This window comes from Trachemys scripta, chromosome 17, assembly GCF_013100865.1.
Source record: "Trachemys scripta elegans isolate TJP31775 chromosome 17, CAS_Tse_1.0, whole genome shotgun sequence".
Lineage (NCBI taxonomy): Eukaryota > Metazoa > Chordata > Testudines > Emydidae > Trachemys > Trachemys scripta.
The window spans coordinates 13760890-13778142 of NC_048314.1; the positions used below are offsets into that span (position 1 = coordinate 13760890).

General features: G+C 44.9%; 1 protein-coding gene across 4 annotated transcripts; it reads left to right on the forward strand.

The window, feature by feature from the left end:
* Positions 1-1885: 1885 nt before the first annotated feature.
* TBC1D13 (TBC1 domain family member 13) lies at positions 1886-17040 on the forward strand. Of its 4 annotated transcripts, none has more exons than XM_034793694.1 (12): positions 1886-1982; positions 3228-3301; positions 4291-4331; positions 4879-4940; positions 5297-5396; positions 7304-7386; positions 7559-7718; positions 10084-10294; positions 11045-11208; positions 13112-13272; positions 13651-13708; positions 14712-17040. In XM_034793694.1, exons 1-12 carry the CDS (start codon positions 1960-1962, stop codon positions 14775-14777), a joined length of 1203 nt encoding a protein of 400 aa, XP_034649585.1. In that variant the 5' UTR covers positions 1886-1959; the 3' UTR covers positions 14778-17040. The 4 variants fall into 4 exon arrangements, with proteins under 4 accessions (XP_034649585.1, XP_034649586.1, XP_034649589.1 ...); XM_034793698.1 differs by lacking the exon at positions 1886-1982 and adding an exon at positions 2009-2170; XM_034793695.1 differs by lacking the exon at positions 4291-4331 and having other exon boundaries at positions 1896-1982.
* The last annotated feature ends 213 nt before the right edge of the window (positions 17041-17253 follow it).

A 17253-nucleotide genomic window follows, 5' to 3' on the forward strand; every position in this document is an offset into this window, starting at 1 on the left:
TTCTTCCAAGTATGACAATACCACGTCAAAATATCATCCTGTAGCACTGTGTCTTGTTGACTGACTGTCTCAACATGCCAAATTGGTTCACCCTTAGCACAACAGTGCAGGGGATGGAATGAGAAATATTGGTCAAGGATATAAAATCTAACACCCCGGCTCTTAGGTGTAGTGCCTCAGGATCTTCAACATGCACAGCAAGCAAGACTTTGGCTTTTAAATTCATGGACAAAAGACTTCTACAGAATAAACTGCCTGGAATGCATTTTCAAATACCTCTAGTTTAATTATATTTTGTTCATGAAGAACAGTGGATTTCTCATTATCATCTTCATTGTGTTCCTTCAGTGAATGTGAACATGAGATCATCCTGCCACAGCAACACTTTGCCATCAACTTCAGCTGCTATATGGCTTGAGAGCAAAATAGGAAATTATCCTTTCCTTAGGAATCTTTCTGGATGAAAAATGCAATGTAAATAAAATTGTGTACTGAAATCCTCCACTATGGGAAAATAAATATATATTTATATGTTAAATTTTATATACACCCACAGATGATGTCAGAGGATTCTTTGAGCCAAGAAATGAGTGAATTCTGGCTGCTCAGACCAGAGATGACATCTGAATTTAAGAAAGGAACTAAAAATCTCCTGGATTATTAAAAGAGGAAAAATCTGGGAGAATACAGTGAAAAAATTACTTTAGAGAATGCAGAGTTCCATGCAGTCCCAGCTAAACTGAATAATTCCATACCCTAGTGGAAATTTTAGTAGATCCATTCTGATCCTTCAGTGGGTCTCTTGGTTTCGTTTGAAGGTCTAATAAGCTCATAATGTAGCAGGCTCCATTGTTGATCTCTGAGCTGAAGCCCTCCTCTTTACCAACTGCAATAACCCTACAGGCCCTTTTCCTCCAGCCTGAGACAGAAGGTGATTTAAGTGATCCACACACAGATTCTTCAAAACCTTAATTTTTCCTAGCACGTTTTGGTAAGCCCAATTAGCTCCATCTGTGGTCTGGGAGAAGCTGCAGCATGCTCTCTGTCTCTCTTTCTCTCTGACACAGAGACTCGTTTCCAGCTGCTGCTAACAACTCACTCAACCCCCTTTTCTCTTCTAAGCCTGAGTCCTTTAATGGTTTAGCATCCCTTTTTATCCTAGTCTCTGTCCTAGAAAGAGTAAACCTTGCTAGTTGGACAGAGCCAGGAAATGGCATCCTCAATTAATAGCCATTGTTTTCTTAAGGAGCCTTGTTTCTGTAATTGTTTCTCCCCTACCAGCCTCCTTTGATTTAACTTTATGCACTCAAGCAGGATAATATCAAACAGGTAAATGGAGGTGTATATATTTATAAAAAAAAAAAATACATCGAACTCCCTCATTCTCCACAGGCCCCAATTCCACCCAGGGTCTGCAGGCTCTACCGTAATACAAATCTCACTAGTACTCTTGTCATGACAGTCCACAAGCAAGGTTTGAATTGAGAAGGGACCAGGGAAAATTTGTTCCCATCCTCTTTCTGACAACATTTAAATGAATTAGTTCAATAGCTATGGGGAGAGGATTCAAAAGGAAAGCAAGTTCTCTTGCTATCCAAGTCCTGTGGACAAGTTGGGCGCTAGAGCTGTATGCAAGATGATGAACTCCCCTTTCAGGCTGGGGCATGCTGCTGTATCTAAATCACTCCCCTTCGGTTAGCGCCATGACAGGGTCAAAGGTAGCCTTGTCTGGCCCCTCAGGGAGGGAGCCGAGCCCCAGGGCCCAGCAGGTAAGGGCGCTGGCTGCGGGGAGGCGGGGCCAGGCAGGGGAGGGGCGGGGCCTCTCACCCAGGCCCGGGGCGGCTATTTCCGCAGGGCCCCGCCCCCTCCCCGCCTTCCCGCCGCCTGGGGCCGGGTTTCCAGCCGGACCGTTTATTCAGGGCGCGCCGGCCGCCGGAGGGGGGGGACCGGGAAGTCATCATGTCGAGTCTGCACAAGAGCAGGTGGGGGGCCGGGGCCCGAGGAACCCCCGGGGGGCGGGGTCCGGCCCTGAAAGCGGCCCCCTCCCGGAGCGAGGGGCTCTTCCGCCGCGCCCCTCCTTTCCCTGGACGCTGGTGTCCCCCCCAGCCCGCCCCTCCCCCGGCACATCCTCCCAATCGAGGGGGCGCCCCATAACTGAGCCCTGGGGCAGGTGTGTTCTGGTCCCTGCACCCTCCTGCGGGGGAGGGGCTGGCACAGCCAGGGGGAGGCTGCTGTGGGTAAGATCCCCCCCCCCATCTCCGAGGTGGGGGGTGGTCTCTGCTTGCGGTTGGCGGCTTTCAGCAGGGTGTGGGCTGAGGAGTGAGATGCTGGGGTGGCTTCTCGGGGGGGGCACTTCAGAAAAATGGGGGGGGTGTATGCGTCAAATTGGCGTTAGTATATAGACCTGTTATATGTGATTCTGTTCTGCAAAGTCCGGGTGGATGAAATGGGGCAGTTGGGGTGCCCCATAACAAATGATGTTCCTGCATAGGGCAAAATATCTCAACCAGAGCACAGCCTTACAGACCATTTGTGATGCGTGATTCTGCATGTAATGGAAGTACAGGCTTTCTCCTCTTTGAGTGCAGCTTTACTAATGCAGTGTTGTGGAAATGCTGGCACCAAAAATTAGGGGGTTTGAGGCTTATTCAAAGGTTCCCTAAAGCTGGAGTGTCCCAGCCTTTCAGTATCATTGTAAGATGGGAAACTTCAGTACCTAGGGAAAGTCTGAGGTAGGCACTATTACATACGGCTGTTTGCTTTTGCAATCTGCCTCACTTATTGTACTTGCAACTGAAAAGCAGTTGTGATTAAAAAGTCCTTATCAGAACAAAAGCAAATTATGTTTTTGTAACTGTTTACAATGTATGTCATGTGGTGTAAGTGCCCTTGAAATAAGTAATCTTGAGTGCAAGCCAGGGATGAGATTCTCTCAGTGAGAGACCTCATGAGCCTAAACTCGAGAGCTATACAGATTTTTAATAGTAACTGCCTATTCTGAGTGTCTAGGCAAGTCCTCAGTGTATATCTGTTATGTCTAGCTGTAACAGCCAATGGGGACAACATGGCCGGAGCTTTGATGCCTGGCTGGCAGAGGTATTTGTGCTGTGATCATTGCAGGAAAGCAAGCTGCAATATAACTCTGATACCTTCACCTAATCACCGGACTCATCCTTGAGTCTGTCATCTTTATATCATTTGTGTGTGTGGCCATACTTCTTTTGTAGGATTGCAGAATTTCAGGATGTCCTTGGGGAACCCGAGATTGTTCTGCAGAAGCTCCGTGAACTCTGCTTTAGTGGTAAGTGACTTCTGCAAAACTTTGTTGCATGGGTCGCCACAAAGCTTCTACAGCAAGAATGTCCAATCCAGGCCTATATTGACAGTTTGGTAACAGACTTGGTTTGTTGCGCCTATTTTGCTGTAATAGATTTGAGCTAGTTGCAGATACTCCTTTCAAGATGGAACGCTGAATGTTGGGGCCTGTAGTCTCTAGGCCTTGCAGCTGTGTTAAGTATGAAGATAACTGAGACATATGATTTGTGGGTTGTATTTTAGCCACACTTGGTCTGAAGGTCTGCACTCTGAGGCACTTGATACCACAATCATGAGTGCGGTGTAATGCCTAGTTAGTGGTTCCTGAGATCTTTAACTTGCTTTCATCCAGAGCTGCTACTATCTTTCCAGTGGATAAAAATAATTTGAAATCTTAAGCATAAGATGTCAAACTCCACTAGATGATTAGCTAATGTTAAGTAAGCAAACCTCATCTGTGCTGCCACTAAGTTACCAGTGTCATAAATGTTTAACAAAGCAAGCGTGTCACAAACCAAAGACTAATGGATATGATTAAAAGAGTTACCAACTGTTTGAATGGTTTAGAGGCAATTTTAGCTGTGCAATATATGGTCTCTGAAGCCTTCAGATGTGGGCAAAAAACTCTTCTTCCGTCTCTCTCTCTAAAATATCCACTAATTTCTCCACTCAAGACACCATCTGCATATTTCACTGGAAGCATTCCTTCCTTTGCTCCATGGACCATATAATTTTTTCCCTTACGCTTAGCCTAGTCGTCTTCTCTTGCAAGAGCCAAATATGCAAGTCACTTTTTACTTGCTGTATTAACGTTTTTTTGGTATGCCATAGAGCTTCTCAATATCTGTGTAAAACTCCTTGCCAGCTTGAAAAGTGCTGCCCTCCTGTTTGCTTGGTGACATCGGCATAAATGCTGCATAATGCAGTGAAAGGGCTGGGACTAACTTAATCGACTCTGCCTGATGTATTTCACAGGGATTCCTTTTGATGGTGGGCTGCGCTGCCTCTGCTGGAAGGTGGGTTTTGCTTGGGGCTTTTCTTGTCTTCTGTAAGTTACCCTCTGGATTGTTTGTTTGATTCTGCAAAGTTTTGTGCATTTAAAAGCAAAACAAATTGGCTTAAGCTATCTAAGAAGCTACTGTAAATCAACAGCTCTTGGTTGCTGAACAATCAGGGAAATTTATTCTAGCTAATCTGAGATGACAGTAACAGACACACTTGTGCGGGGGGAGATCATTTAGGCAGATTGTTGGGTGGGTCTGTACAGCTTTGGTGCATCTACAGCACCCGCTATTACACCCAGTGGGGTTGAGTTACTGGATTTGCTACTTAAGTGGAAGGAATTTGCTATGCCTTTTTGCAGGGTGATGTTAAAATGTATCCTCCAGACACTGATGGCTATAACTTGATAAAGTACCAGTCATTCTTCAGGAAGATTCCATCTTCCTCAATGAGCCAGTTCTAATTCCAGTCACACACCCCCCCCCCCCATTTGTTTCACTGAACTTCTAATTGTTAATACCTTCTGCTTCAAGGAGTAATGTGTGTGTTCCTTCTGTCCAGATCCTCTTGAACTACCTCCCTGTGGAGAAGGCCTTATGGAGCACCTTGCTGAAGAAGCAGAGGTGATGATCTCTGTACTCTCCAGCCCTAATACCTTTGTGGCGTAGAGGCCCACAGCTTCTTAGCTGTTATTAGCATTTGAAAAAATATTCAGATTTCTAAGGGAGCCTGTAAAATTAGCTACTTTCGTGTGGAAGGAAAAAGTATTGTTTCCCCGCTGTTAATTCTACAGACTGCCCCGGAGGTTAATGTGATGACCTTTCACAGTTGAGCTGGAATTCTCAGTGGAAAAGGTCAAGTGCTCCCTGTCTGAGCAGGGGGGCACAGAGGGACCTGTCTGGGTTCAGGCGGATGTCTTTTTCGTTTTTTGTATTTTATCTTCTGGTTTCTAACATGACTTCCTCCTCTCCTTGTTAAGGGAGCTGTATTCCCAATTCCTGAAGGAAATGATTATTCAGCCTGGGATAGCGAAAGCCAACCTTGGTGTCTCCAGGGAGGATGTGACCTTAGAGGACCATGTAAGTATAGTTTGGTCTTCATGCGGAGGGGAGTTCTTGTAAGTTTCAAACTGATCTTGGGGTGATCCTTCCTGCTGGCTTAATAGAATAAAATATTTTGAGAACCTAGGAATGGGGAGCTGAACCCTTATGAGGGTGTCTGGCTCAGTGACTTCCAGACTGAAAAAAGCTGTAAAATACTGTCCTAGGGTAACTTATCCTTGCCTTTTTCCCTTTCCCACTACCATCCTCAATGAGATGCTTGTCCATGCAATAGACTTCAAATGGGAATAAAGGATCAATACGATTAAAGGCTCAATGGAGGGAGGTCACAGCATGGAGCTGCTAGCAAAACGAATCTCTCCATTTAACCTGTGAAATCCTCTCCATGGATAGAAGGCAAAACGGGCCAGTCTGAAACCAGAGTATAAGAGAAGCAGCATTGGCTAGTGGTTAGACTATGGGATTGGGAATCAGGAGACTTTTATTCCCAGCTCTGCCACTGATTTGCGGTGTGACTCTGGTCACGTCATCTCTCTGTTCCTCAGTTTCCCCTCTGTAAAATTGGATTAACAGTAATCCCTTTGGAAAAGTGCTTTGAGAGCCACTTATGAAAAGGGTTATTACACTGAAGGATCGATTTTTTTTTTTTTTTTTTTTAAAAGTGATCAGAGGAAAGTGCGAAGTGGGGTAATTGCTCACACACCTCTTCTCCTACCCCAGCCTCTCCTGTTAGTAGCCAGTCATCTGTGTCAGTTTGATCTTTGGAAGGGTTCATACTTTGCCTGGCACAATGGTTCCCAAACTAGGGGCGCGGCTTGTTCAGGGTAAGCTCCAGCAGGCCGGGCCAGTTTGTTTACCTGCCGCGTCCGCAAGTTCATCCGATTGCAGCTCCCAGTGGCCGCGGTTCGCTGTTCTCAGTCAATGGGAGCTGCAGGAAGCGGCACAGGCCGAGGGATGTGCTGGCCACCGCTTCCCGCAGCCCCCATTGGCCTGGAGCGGTGAACCGCGACCACTGGGAGCTGTGATCGGACGAACCTGCAGATGTGGCAGGTAAACAAACCGACCCAGCCCGCCAGGGGCTTATCCTGAACAAGCCGCACCCCTAGTTTGGGAACCCTGGCCTGGCATGTCTGTGACACTCTGAGCTTTAACTTATTTGTTACTGTGACCTTTGAAATTCTTGGAATGTTTGCTTTTTTTTGTGTGTGGTATTTTTTTCCCCATCACTCAAGTGTCTTTCAGATGAGTGTTACATTCCATTAGTACAGTTTTGGAAAGTCCTGTATCTGAGCTTGTCTTATGTGTATGTTGTGATTTCCTATGCTTAGTCTATTCCACACTTCACTGGTCTTGGGTAAACTTGCATCAGCTAAACTTTGCACTAATCCACCCAAGCTGGTAATGTTTTGTCAGGCTTCTCTGAGTTCAGATAATCATTACACTGTAATCACTATGTTAACTATGCAGTGCACATATACAGTGACAGTACCTCTTGTAGCAGTTAATATGGAAAATCTCCCTCACACTGGTTGGGGCTGTAACCAGAATTCCTGTTAACACAGGTTAGTGAAGCCTGACTGCAGCAGCGAATCCACGAAGACAGACGAGAATGGATTTGGGAGAGTCTGCTCATACTGCTCTGCAGTGGTTGAAAGTAACCACATAGTCTTCACTGGCCTACCAGACGTGTGCTGACTCATTTAGGTGGGCCAGTGCCCATAAAGTGTCAGCTGCCCAGAGAAAACACCCCCATCTGTCTAGCAAATCAGGCTTTAAACATGGCTCTCGCTAGAAAGGCAATAGCACAATTTTCCTGATCAGTGTAGGCAGAGCTAAAAGGCCTCACCTCAGCTTTCAGCAGTGACAGGCTCGCTTGTCAGTAAAAGATGAACTTACCATGTTTTATGTGATGTCTTTTTGTGCAGCCACTCAATCCGAACCCAGACAGCCGATGGAACACTTACTTCAAGGACAACGAAGTGCTGCTGCAGATAGACAAGGATGTCAGGTGTGTGTAAATAGCTGGTCTCTCTAGAGGGGAGGAATAACAGTGCAGTTTACGTACTCGCTGCATCAGGAATACAGAATATTTCATGTTATCAAGCCCCTTCTGTTTCACATGGCACCCCTCTGCTTCTAAAAACCCCATTTAATTTGGTTTCCATCTTTTTCCACCCCAGGAGGCTGTACCCTGATATGGCATTCTTCCAGCGCCCAACTGACTACCCTTGCTTGCTAATCCTGGACCCCCAGAATGAGTTTGAGACTCTCCGCAAGCGGGTGGAACAGACGACACTCAAGTCACAGACAGTGGCACGAAATCGGAGTGGAGTCACAAATGTAAGATCTGGCAAGGAGCTTTCCCTGTGCTTCTGGGATGTGGGATGAGCATGTTGTGATGGGGGTGGGGGAAGGTGCGTGCACTTCTGTGGCACACTTGCCAAGATGGTTGCCAGGCTGGCCTGTTAAAGAGACTCTGCAGTTCTTCCTTACGCCACCTCCACATATGGTGTGGGTTCTTGTATTCCTGCCGGAGGGTGTTGCTTCTCCCCTTTCTCCAGAGGGATGGGCTTGACTGAAGAACACTTTTTTGATAAAATTCTACAGCTTCAAGTCTCTCTCACTCCTACCTGCAGAGAGAGGCTAAAATCACCCTGGTTTGTGGGCAGGGTGCTAACAGTTACACGTCAAGTTGATCCTGTCTGTAACTGCAACAGATGTCACAAGCTCAACAGTGACCCTAGATGAGTCCCCCATATCCACTCACAAGGAAGAGTACACATGGATAGCATACAGTTCCAGGCAAGGAAGGGTGTCACTGAGACATGGAGAACTTGAGCTGCTCTCTAGGTGGAAAGGAATTCTCCTTTCTCTGTGTGTTGAGATCCTGAAATTTCCTGCTCACCCAACAGGTTTTATTTCTCTTTTTATTGATTACATTGGTTCTTCTGTACTATGCTGTTCGGCATGTTTGACAGCACAAAGGGAATTGAAAGTTGATGTGCTGCTTTCTCTTGAATTGTTTTTTATTCTGGCTTCTGTTGGAACAGAATCTTTTCTGTTGAGTTCACTGAGCTCCAGGGGAAGTGTTCACAGCTCCTGCCCCTGATTTATGTCTTCCCCTAGGTGGGCTCTAAGGGACCAGAGGGTTTAAGAACAGAGGACAAATTGATCTAGTCTCCCAGAGCGTGAGATGTAACAAGCTGATACGATTCATATACTTGAGACAGCATTGTAGTCAGCTGCCATTTATCTCCCTTATTCTCTTCTGAGTGCAAACATCACTCATAAGAACGTAAGAGCAGCCAGACTGGGTCAAACCATAGTCCATGTTGCCCAATATCCTGTCTCTGACAGTGTCCCATACCAGAGGTTCAGTGGGAGTGAACAGAACAGGGGAATTATGGAGTGAGCCACTCCTGTCTTCTACTCCCAGCTTCTAGTAGTCGGAGGTTTAGGGTCACCCTGAGCATGGGGTTGCATCCCTGACCATCTTGGCTAACAGCCACTGATGGACTTATCCTCCCTGAACCTGTCCAGTTCTTTTTTTAACCCATTTATGGTTTTGGGCAGGACAACATCCCCAGTTAGCTGTGTGGAAAGTTATTACTTCTTGTTTGTATTAAATCTGCTGCCTGTTCATTTAATTTGATGACCCCTGGTTTTTGTATTGTGGGGAAGGGTAAATAACACTTCTCTATTCATTTTTTCCATACTATTTGTGATTTTTATAGACCTCGATCATCTCCATTTATAGCTTTTGTTTTTTGTTTTAAGCTGAACAGCTCTAATGTTTTTAGTCTGTCCTTGTATGGAACTCAATTTATACCCTTGATCATCTTTGTTGCCCTTTGTGCCTTTTGCAATTCCACTATATCCTTTCTGAGATGGGGCAAACAGAACTGGAGACAGTATTCAAGGTATGGCACATAATGGATTTATAGTGTCATTATGATATTTTCTGTCTCTTTCTATCCTTTTCCTAATAGGCTAACAATATTTTAGGAACTTTTTGACCACTGCTGTGTGTCGAGGGGAAGCTTTCAGAGAACTAATTGCAGTAATTCCCAAGATCTTACTTGGGTGGACACAGCTAATTTAGAATCCATCATTGATTTTTTGTGTGTGTGTATAATATAATATAATAATAATATAGTTGAGGTTATTATTTTTTCCAAATATGCATTACTTTGCATTTATTAACATTGACTTTCATCTGCCATTATGTTGCCCCATCACCCATGCTCATACCTGCCCAGCGCTGCTTTCCCTACATGGATGCTGCACTTCCCAGCATCATTCTAGAACAGATACAATAGCACTAGTGACTGATGAATACCTTGCTAATTTGACAGATCACTTCTCTTCCTGCCTCTCTAATGTAGCAGTCTTCCCTTACATGGACATTGAGCTTGTGTTTTTGATTCAGGGTAGCTGTCCACTGCTGAACTAGCTTATTTGTTCTTGGAAAAGACTTGCCAGCCTGGCTTCCTTTTACTTTTATGGCAGTAAGTCTTACAACTGACTGGGCCACCATCTAGATTTAAGGATTAATTACTGCCTGGAAAGGGCATTTGCTGTTGGCCACTGGTTATCTGGGGGAGCTGAGTGCCTGAAGTTAAATTCCTGCTCCATGGAAAATTTATTGCCTATACAAAATGGGTGCCATGAATAATTTTTCTTATGTGTTTACCTTACCCTTCAGGTGAGTTCCCCTCTTAAAACATCTGCTCCGAATTCATTGAATGAGTATGAAGTTCTGCCTAATGGCTGTGAAGCTCACTGGGAAGTGGTAGAACGAATCCTGTTCATCTATGCCAAGCTGAATCCTGGGATCGCATATGTCCAGGGGATGAATGAAATAGTGGGGCCTCTTTACTATACCTTTGCTACAGATCCCAACAGTGACTGGAAAGGTAAGCAGTTAGGGTGCCTGAGTGACTTACACCATTCCTGGCAGCAGTTGTTGCAGGGAATGGTTATCAGAGCAGCTGTGGAGGAAGACTGGCAGGCTCTTCCCATACCAGGTCCCTGATGAAAGGGGGGGGTTCTGAGAGAGTGCTTGAAAAGAGCTTCATGGGAAGTACGGGAATCCTCTCGGATGCACTTCTGTGACAGCCTGGGAAATCTGGCTGTCAAAAATGTATGAATTCTGGTTTTATGAACTGTCATTATGCTCCATGTACCTCAGATCAGCCATTTCCTAACGGGGACTTTCAGGTGCTTCACAGACCCTACCTAGACAACTGTTAAAGGAACATGCAGACTCATTAACATTTACTATGGCCTTGCAATGAGTTGGCTATAGGGATTGGCTGAACTGCAAGAAACCAGTTTTTCCAGTGGGTAGTAATCAAGCAACAGATCACCTGAGGGGACATGGAGGGGCTGATCAGGAAGGTCACATGACAAGGTACTGGAAGGCTTGGGAGAGCCGGTTCTAGCTTTCAGGAGGTAGTCAATTGGACTGCAGGGTCCATGCTGCTAAGAAAGGTGTTAGACATGGGGTCTGTAATGGAGTGTGTGCCTGCTCAGTCCTAGCAAGCCAAGAACACGTGGGACCCAGTAGCACAGGCTGGTTAGTTAGTGTCTAGCAGGGGAAACTTATCAAGGTTGCAACAGCTTCCTTCCGCACTTCTGTTATCGCTCCTATGTGTCTTTTTCAGAACATGCAGAAGCAGATACATTTTTCTGCTTCACCAACCTAATGGCTGAGATCCGGGACAACTTCATTAAGAGCCTGGATGATTCTCAGTGTGGCATCACTTACAAGATGGAGAAGGTTTACTCCACCCTGAAGGAGAAGGATGTGGAGCTGTACTTGAAACTGGTGAGGAGTTAGACATTCATCTTGCAGCCCTCATTGGAACAAGGAATAAGATAGGACAAAGATCCACCACCCATTTCCAGACAGAACTTGCTTATTTTGTAACAGTGCCCAGGTAGTACAGTGATGGCTGCTTAGAAGTGGTTTGATGCAACTAAAGAGCTTTTGTTCTCAGGGATAGGCTTTCTTGAGAGTGATGCAGGGTTGAGTATCTACAGGACAAACTGCTCTTGCCACATTGAGCATCTAGCCCAGGTTATATTGATGTAGCAAATACTTTGTCCTCTTTTTAGAGGTGGAAATTTGTAACTTATTTACTCTAAAGCTGCTAACTGGGACAGAAAGAGGTGATTTGCCCAATGTCTCTGGCCATCTGGGTCAATGGCTTAGCTGAGAGTGGTGAAACTCAAGATCTCCTGAGTCTCTGGACTCTGCTTTTGTCGTTAGGCCAAACACACGTGCTCTTGCAAAGTTCCTTTTCAACCTGGAGTTACAGTTTTTTTTCCCCAGGGGGAACAAATTCTTGTACTTTACCTCCATTGCCATCATATGTCCCCAATAGCATTCACTTCATAAATTACAGTGAAAAATTATGGCAGCTCAATGATAAATCAAAACTTGGTAATAGTAATGCCATCCTGTATATGTAATGTTTCCGTCCTGTAGCTCCCTTCCTCCAAGGATCTCAAAACACTCTGCAAACTCCTCCTAACACTCCTGTGAGGTGGATAGAGGCGACTGCAGGTCTTATGGAATGCAGCAGTTGTCTAACAGTACAACAATGCAACACAAGTTTAGGATGGAAAGTGTAGAATATTGTTTCTAAATGAAACTGCGGGGAGAACTTATGGGAGGCAGAATGTAGTTACGAGAGTTGGAATCTGGTGAATATTAGGCTTCAGCTTTGTGTGTGTGTGTGTGTGTGTATATATATATATATAATATATATAATATATAATACACATACACACACACACAAAAAATCTTAATATGACTTCAAGTGGTCGTGCTCTGTCTTCTGTCAGCACATGGTCACACTCCACCATGCTGGTTCAGGGGGAAGAGTGTCACCTACTTAGTCACTAGCAGCACTTCCTGACGGCCCCCAATAGATGTTCCGTAGATGTCTCCCATCTGTAGAGCCCTGCAAATTTGCAGATATCTGCTTTATATCTGTGGACCGTGTTTGAGGATCGCAGATCAATGCAGATCCAAATTTTGTATCCGCACAGGACCCTACCTGTAATCTGACTTGATCTTGCTTAATTTGTGAAATATATGGACCACAGTAGAAAGTAGCTAAAAGCTTTGAGTTTCAGTCTATTGTCTGCCAGTATAAACTGTGTCTGGAGAACTCTGGTCTGTGTGATTTTTATGCTAACCTTCCAATAGCCTTCTAATCACTAGGGGATTTTTAGAGTCATTGAAAGGAGAGGAAGTACTTTTGATCTAAACCCTTAGGAGAAATGAGGTGTGTGGGTTTTTTTTTCTTTTTTTTAAAAAGGAGAAATGAAATTGAATTAGCTTAAATGCCGGAATTGCAATTTATGAAAGTAACAGTTCCTACGTTCCATGACTTAGCAGGAATCATGCCCAGGTTTCTGTCTGAGCCATAGACACATGTATGGAGAGGTGTCCTTCAGAGCACTGTAATTTGAGGGGGTGGTTTTATGGAGAGGCTTTGAAAGGAGACATGGCATAGTATCTCCTAGCATGAGGCTATCAAGAGACTTTGAAGCAGAGAGGTGTAACTGTAAAGAACAGGCAGATTTCTCCATATTGCACTGCAGGACACTAGCCTATAATCAGGTTACTAAGAGGATGCCAAGGAGGCAGTGAACATCCATCTTTCTTTTCCAGTTCATTACAAGCAATTAATTACTGACTCTGTCTGTCTATCCAAAAGCAAGAGCAGAACATCAAGCCCCAATTCTTCGCCTTCCGTTGGCTGACGCTGCTGCTGTCCCAAGAGTTCCTGTTGCCAGACGTCATCCGTATCTGGGATTCTCTCTTTGCCGATGACAACCGCTTTGATTTTCTATTGCTTGTCTGTTGTGCCATGTTGACGTGAGTGCTGTGACAGCTGACGCTGAGGATGTTGACTCTAGTGTGCTCTCCCCTACCCCACAATTCACAGCTTGTTTCCTAAAGCTCAGTCTCCCCCATGCTGGGTAATGTAAATATGGGCTGTGTGTTCCTCCACCCCATTCTCTGCTTGAATCCACAGATATAGGGGTCTCTCTTGCACGCAAGAGACATGTGGAGGGGGCTCTGGTGAAAGGATGTAGCCATTCTTTCCACAATGGCAAAAGAAACAGGGCTCTTAAGGAAGGGTGGGAGGCACGTGGTGAGCCATACGCACCTTAGTGACTGACTTTTGGGATGTTTTTGGACAAGGTACTAAAGAGGCGAAAAGTACTTGGATTAACATACTCTCTCTTTCAGACTAATCCGAGATCAATTACTGGAAGGGGACTTCACTCTGAACATGAGGCTGCTACAGGTAAGTACAAAAATACATCAGGAATGGGGAGGCAGTAGAAGAACTCTTTAAATAGGAGATTGTCCTCTTGTACAATACTTGGATATGATACAGGCAGCCCTTCTGGAATATAGTTACCAACCCTCTGCTGATCATAATGAAACCATTTGTTTGAAAAATCTAAACACTTAGCAAACTTCATGGTGTGGTATAAGATCAAGCATTAACTTCTACTGCACGCTCCCTTTAATTGGAAAATCCAGTGAAGCCACTCCTGGCCAATAACTCTTAATAACAATACTTCTGTTTACTGGCTGTGCCTTTTGAGTGTTTAGGCTTCTTGGGATCAGTCTGATGCTGCTTCTGACTGTTTGATCCTCTAACAGCAGCCTTTGCCTCCATAGCTGATTTGCAGAAAATGGCTGTATGGCTACCTGTTCCTGGCTGTTAATTTGCTCTTTCAACTCCAGTTATAAATGCTGAACATCTTGCCACTAGCAGTAGGCTCAGTCCCTGCCCCAGAATAGAGGATTCCTTCTCCTAACTCCTTGGTCAGTCTAGTAACATGCTGGGCCCATCAGCTGCTCAGAGAGCAGCATTACTTTTAAAATGTTGTCTCTTAATTAGGAGTCCCTCAAAAGAGGATGAAAGGCCATGTGTTGGAGGGGTCCTGATTAAGAGAATTCTAATGTATTACATACAAAAAATATTATTTTGGATCCTTGCATCCTTAATACAGACTTCCATAATGGAGCTAGTCATTGCATAAAGCCAACTTAACCCCACATTCAGGACTACCAAAATAATCGAATGTCCTGTAGGTTGTACAAGACTGATCAGTTACAAAACATAGAAGGAAATTGTTACCTCCATCGTTAAAGTCACCTGGAGTAAACATCTAATTTATAAACACCAGGGCATCCATTGGGCTGGCCAATGACATTGCAGAGAGTCTCTGCCCTGTTAAAAGGGAGAATAGGTGCAACGAACATTAAGAAAATAAATCATTTCCTTTTTAATGCAGGATTATCCCATCTCTGATGTACACCTGATTCTGAAGAAAGCGAAGGAGCTTCAGGACTCCAAATAGTCCATAGGCCTGGCAGTGTGCGTGAGAGAAACTGTGCAGTAGTGTATCCTAGGAGACTCCTTCCTATATGTGGTGCGTCGTCAGAGCTCCTACAATCTCTGCTGGGCATTTGGTTTTGTGTTCCAGTAATTGGCCTTCTTGAAGACTTCCTTCTACTCTATTAGGTCAAGGACTGCCTATTTCCCCAGCTAGTCAGGTCCTGCACTCCAGGTTTTCCTAATCTCAAACAACTCCACACTGCCTGAGCAGTGCTTTGTATTTTTTTAATGACTAAGTTTGGGAAGATGGAAATTGTTTAGCTACATATCTCTTGAAGTCTTATGAAATGAACTTTTGTGATCATAGCATTATGGAAGCATGTGCTCGTGCACAGGAACTTCTGCATTAGGGGAAGGGACAGGCTGGGACCAGTGGGATTTTGGTGAGTATAGAGAGAAGAACGTCTCCATGTAAATACAACATGTCACTTTGATGTCCTGCATCCGGCTGGTTTGAGTAGCTGCTGGATTTTGTTCCTTTCTGTCTGCATCTTCTCATTTCTTTTGGGTGCACAAAAAAAGTCCAGTTTCCTCCTGGTGGGTGGCAGATGTGGATTCAAAACAGCAGAGTCTCTTCCATGGGAAAGAGACTTTAAAAAGCTGGAATGGGAGAATGCTATTGCCGCTGGCTGCTTTGTGCAGTGAGATTATTTGCTCTCCAGTAGAGTCTGCCCCAGGATTGCCTTATCAAGGAGTTGTCTCCTTGGTGCTGAGTTTACTTGGAAGTTGGAACTAGATATGTGGTTTTAATCAGTGTAGTTCAAAGAAGCCTTATATTACTCACAGCCTTAGAGCAGGGTCCCTGCTGCTGCTGAGACTGCTCGTCTTGAGCTGTGTTCAATGCCGCTTCTATGGATTGTGCTTCACCCTAATTCAAAGGCAGGATATCTAACTTCAAGCAGGCTCATGAAGTACAAGGGAAAGGCCTCCAGTCCCATGCTGCAAACATAGGTGTCTTCAGAGGAGACTTATTAACAGGGATAATAATGGTTTTGCTCTTAAACTGTTTTTGCATAATATTACCCAGAACACTCCAAGCCTTCTATCTAAACCTGGATAAGCTCTAGTCACGTAATCTTCGCGTTGTCCTGTGGTACTCTTTGCTGGGAAGTGACTCAAACTCACAGATCAGATTAACATCAAGCCAATCTCTGGATGTGATCTACTGGAGCAATTCAGTGGGAATACCTGGTCCCTTGCGAGAGTCCCCTTCCCTATGGGCAGTTCCTAAAGGAGGGAGAGCCATGTGCTGTGGGGACAGTAATACAGAGGGGGATATTTATTAATGTACTCCATTCAGATACAAAGGATCCGGCCAGGTCTGCATAAATTGAGATTAGTATAGGGTAACCTGTAGCCTGCAAATAGTGTTGGAATGATCGGAACTCCTGACCCACAGTTCGAGTCAGGGTGATGGCTATGGAAGAAACTTGAGTAGCTGAATATTCCAGCTGTTGCAAGAGCTCCCAAGCAAACGCTAACCGGAGGTGCTTTACTCTCCCCGTTAGTGAAGTGCTGGATTGTCTCTGCATAGCTGTCAATGTGGGGACTGTTCTGTATTTAAGTGTTTTGCATTATGTCTCTTTTATTAGAGGTCAATTTTTGTGCTTTCTCAGAGGTCTGCTCACCCTGCTGATGAAACCTGGTAGCAGACTAGCCATAATTGTACCATAACTGGGGGGTTGTTAGCCTTCAGATGTCAGGTTCATGCTGTGTTCCAACTCCTAAAGACTGGTCAAAGTTCTGTGTAGCTTAGTGAATTTCTAGAGGGAGAGTTTATCTTTGTTGGTGTTGGGGCTGTTAGCCGCTCTGATAGTGCCTGACATTTTTACTCTCGTACGCCTGTGCTGCTTCGGAGTAGCAGTTTCTGTGAACCAGAATAAATGTGCTAGTAAAAAGGATGCAGCAGTGTCTTTCTGCTTGGAGGTGGAGGTGGAATTTTAAACAAAGTGGTTGGTGGCCTCCCCTTTTACTGAAATCCTTCCTATGGGATAGACTCTTTCCCATAAGAAACGGGGCGGTTGAGAGAATACCATGGCTCTCACAGTTTACGAGCAACAATGGCTGCTCCCCATGCCTTTTAATCACTGTGTCTCTGTTGGGCAGCGGCTGGTCCAAGAGACCATGTGATCCATCTACGGAGCTCCCCTGTGCTAGAGAGGCCAGTACTAACTAGCCTTTTGTAATTGTAAAGACTATTGCTGCACACAGGCATCAAACGGGATGATCAGGCCCTTCGGCAAAACTCGCTCTGGAATCATTGAGGCTTGCCTGAATAAGGACTGTAGGATTGAACCCCAAAAGTGGAAAACTTATCCAAAATGCTCTGGCCTCAGAACTGCACAAGATGTCCCCCATTAAAAGTGTTCCCCCCGCCCTAATCATTTATTTATCTGAAGCTTACACATGGTCTTTTGTAATGTTTCATGGTACCTGGG

Coding starts and splice junctions, on each gene's coding strand:
- TBC1D13 (XM_034793694.1), top strand. CDS start 1,960: ATGTCGAGTCTGCACAAGAGCAG. Junction 1,983..3,227: donor TCGAGTCTGCACAAGAGCAG/GTGGGGGGCCGG, acceptor CTTCTTTTGTAG/GATTGCAGAATTTCAGGATG. Junction 7,719..10,083: donor ATCGGAGTGGAGTCACAAAT/GTAAGATCTGGC, acceptor CTTACCCTTCAG/GTGAGTTCCCCTCTTAAAAC.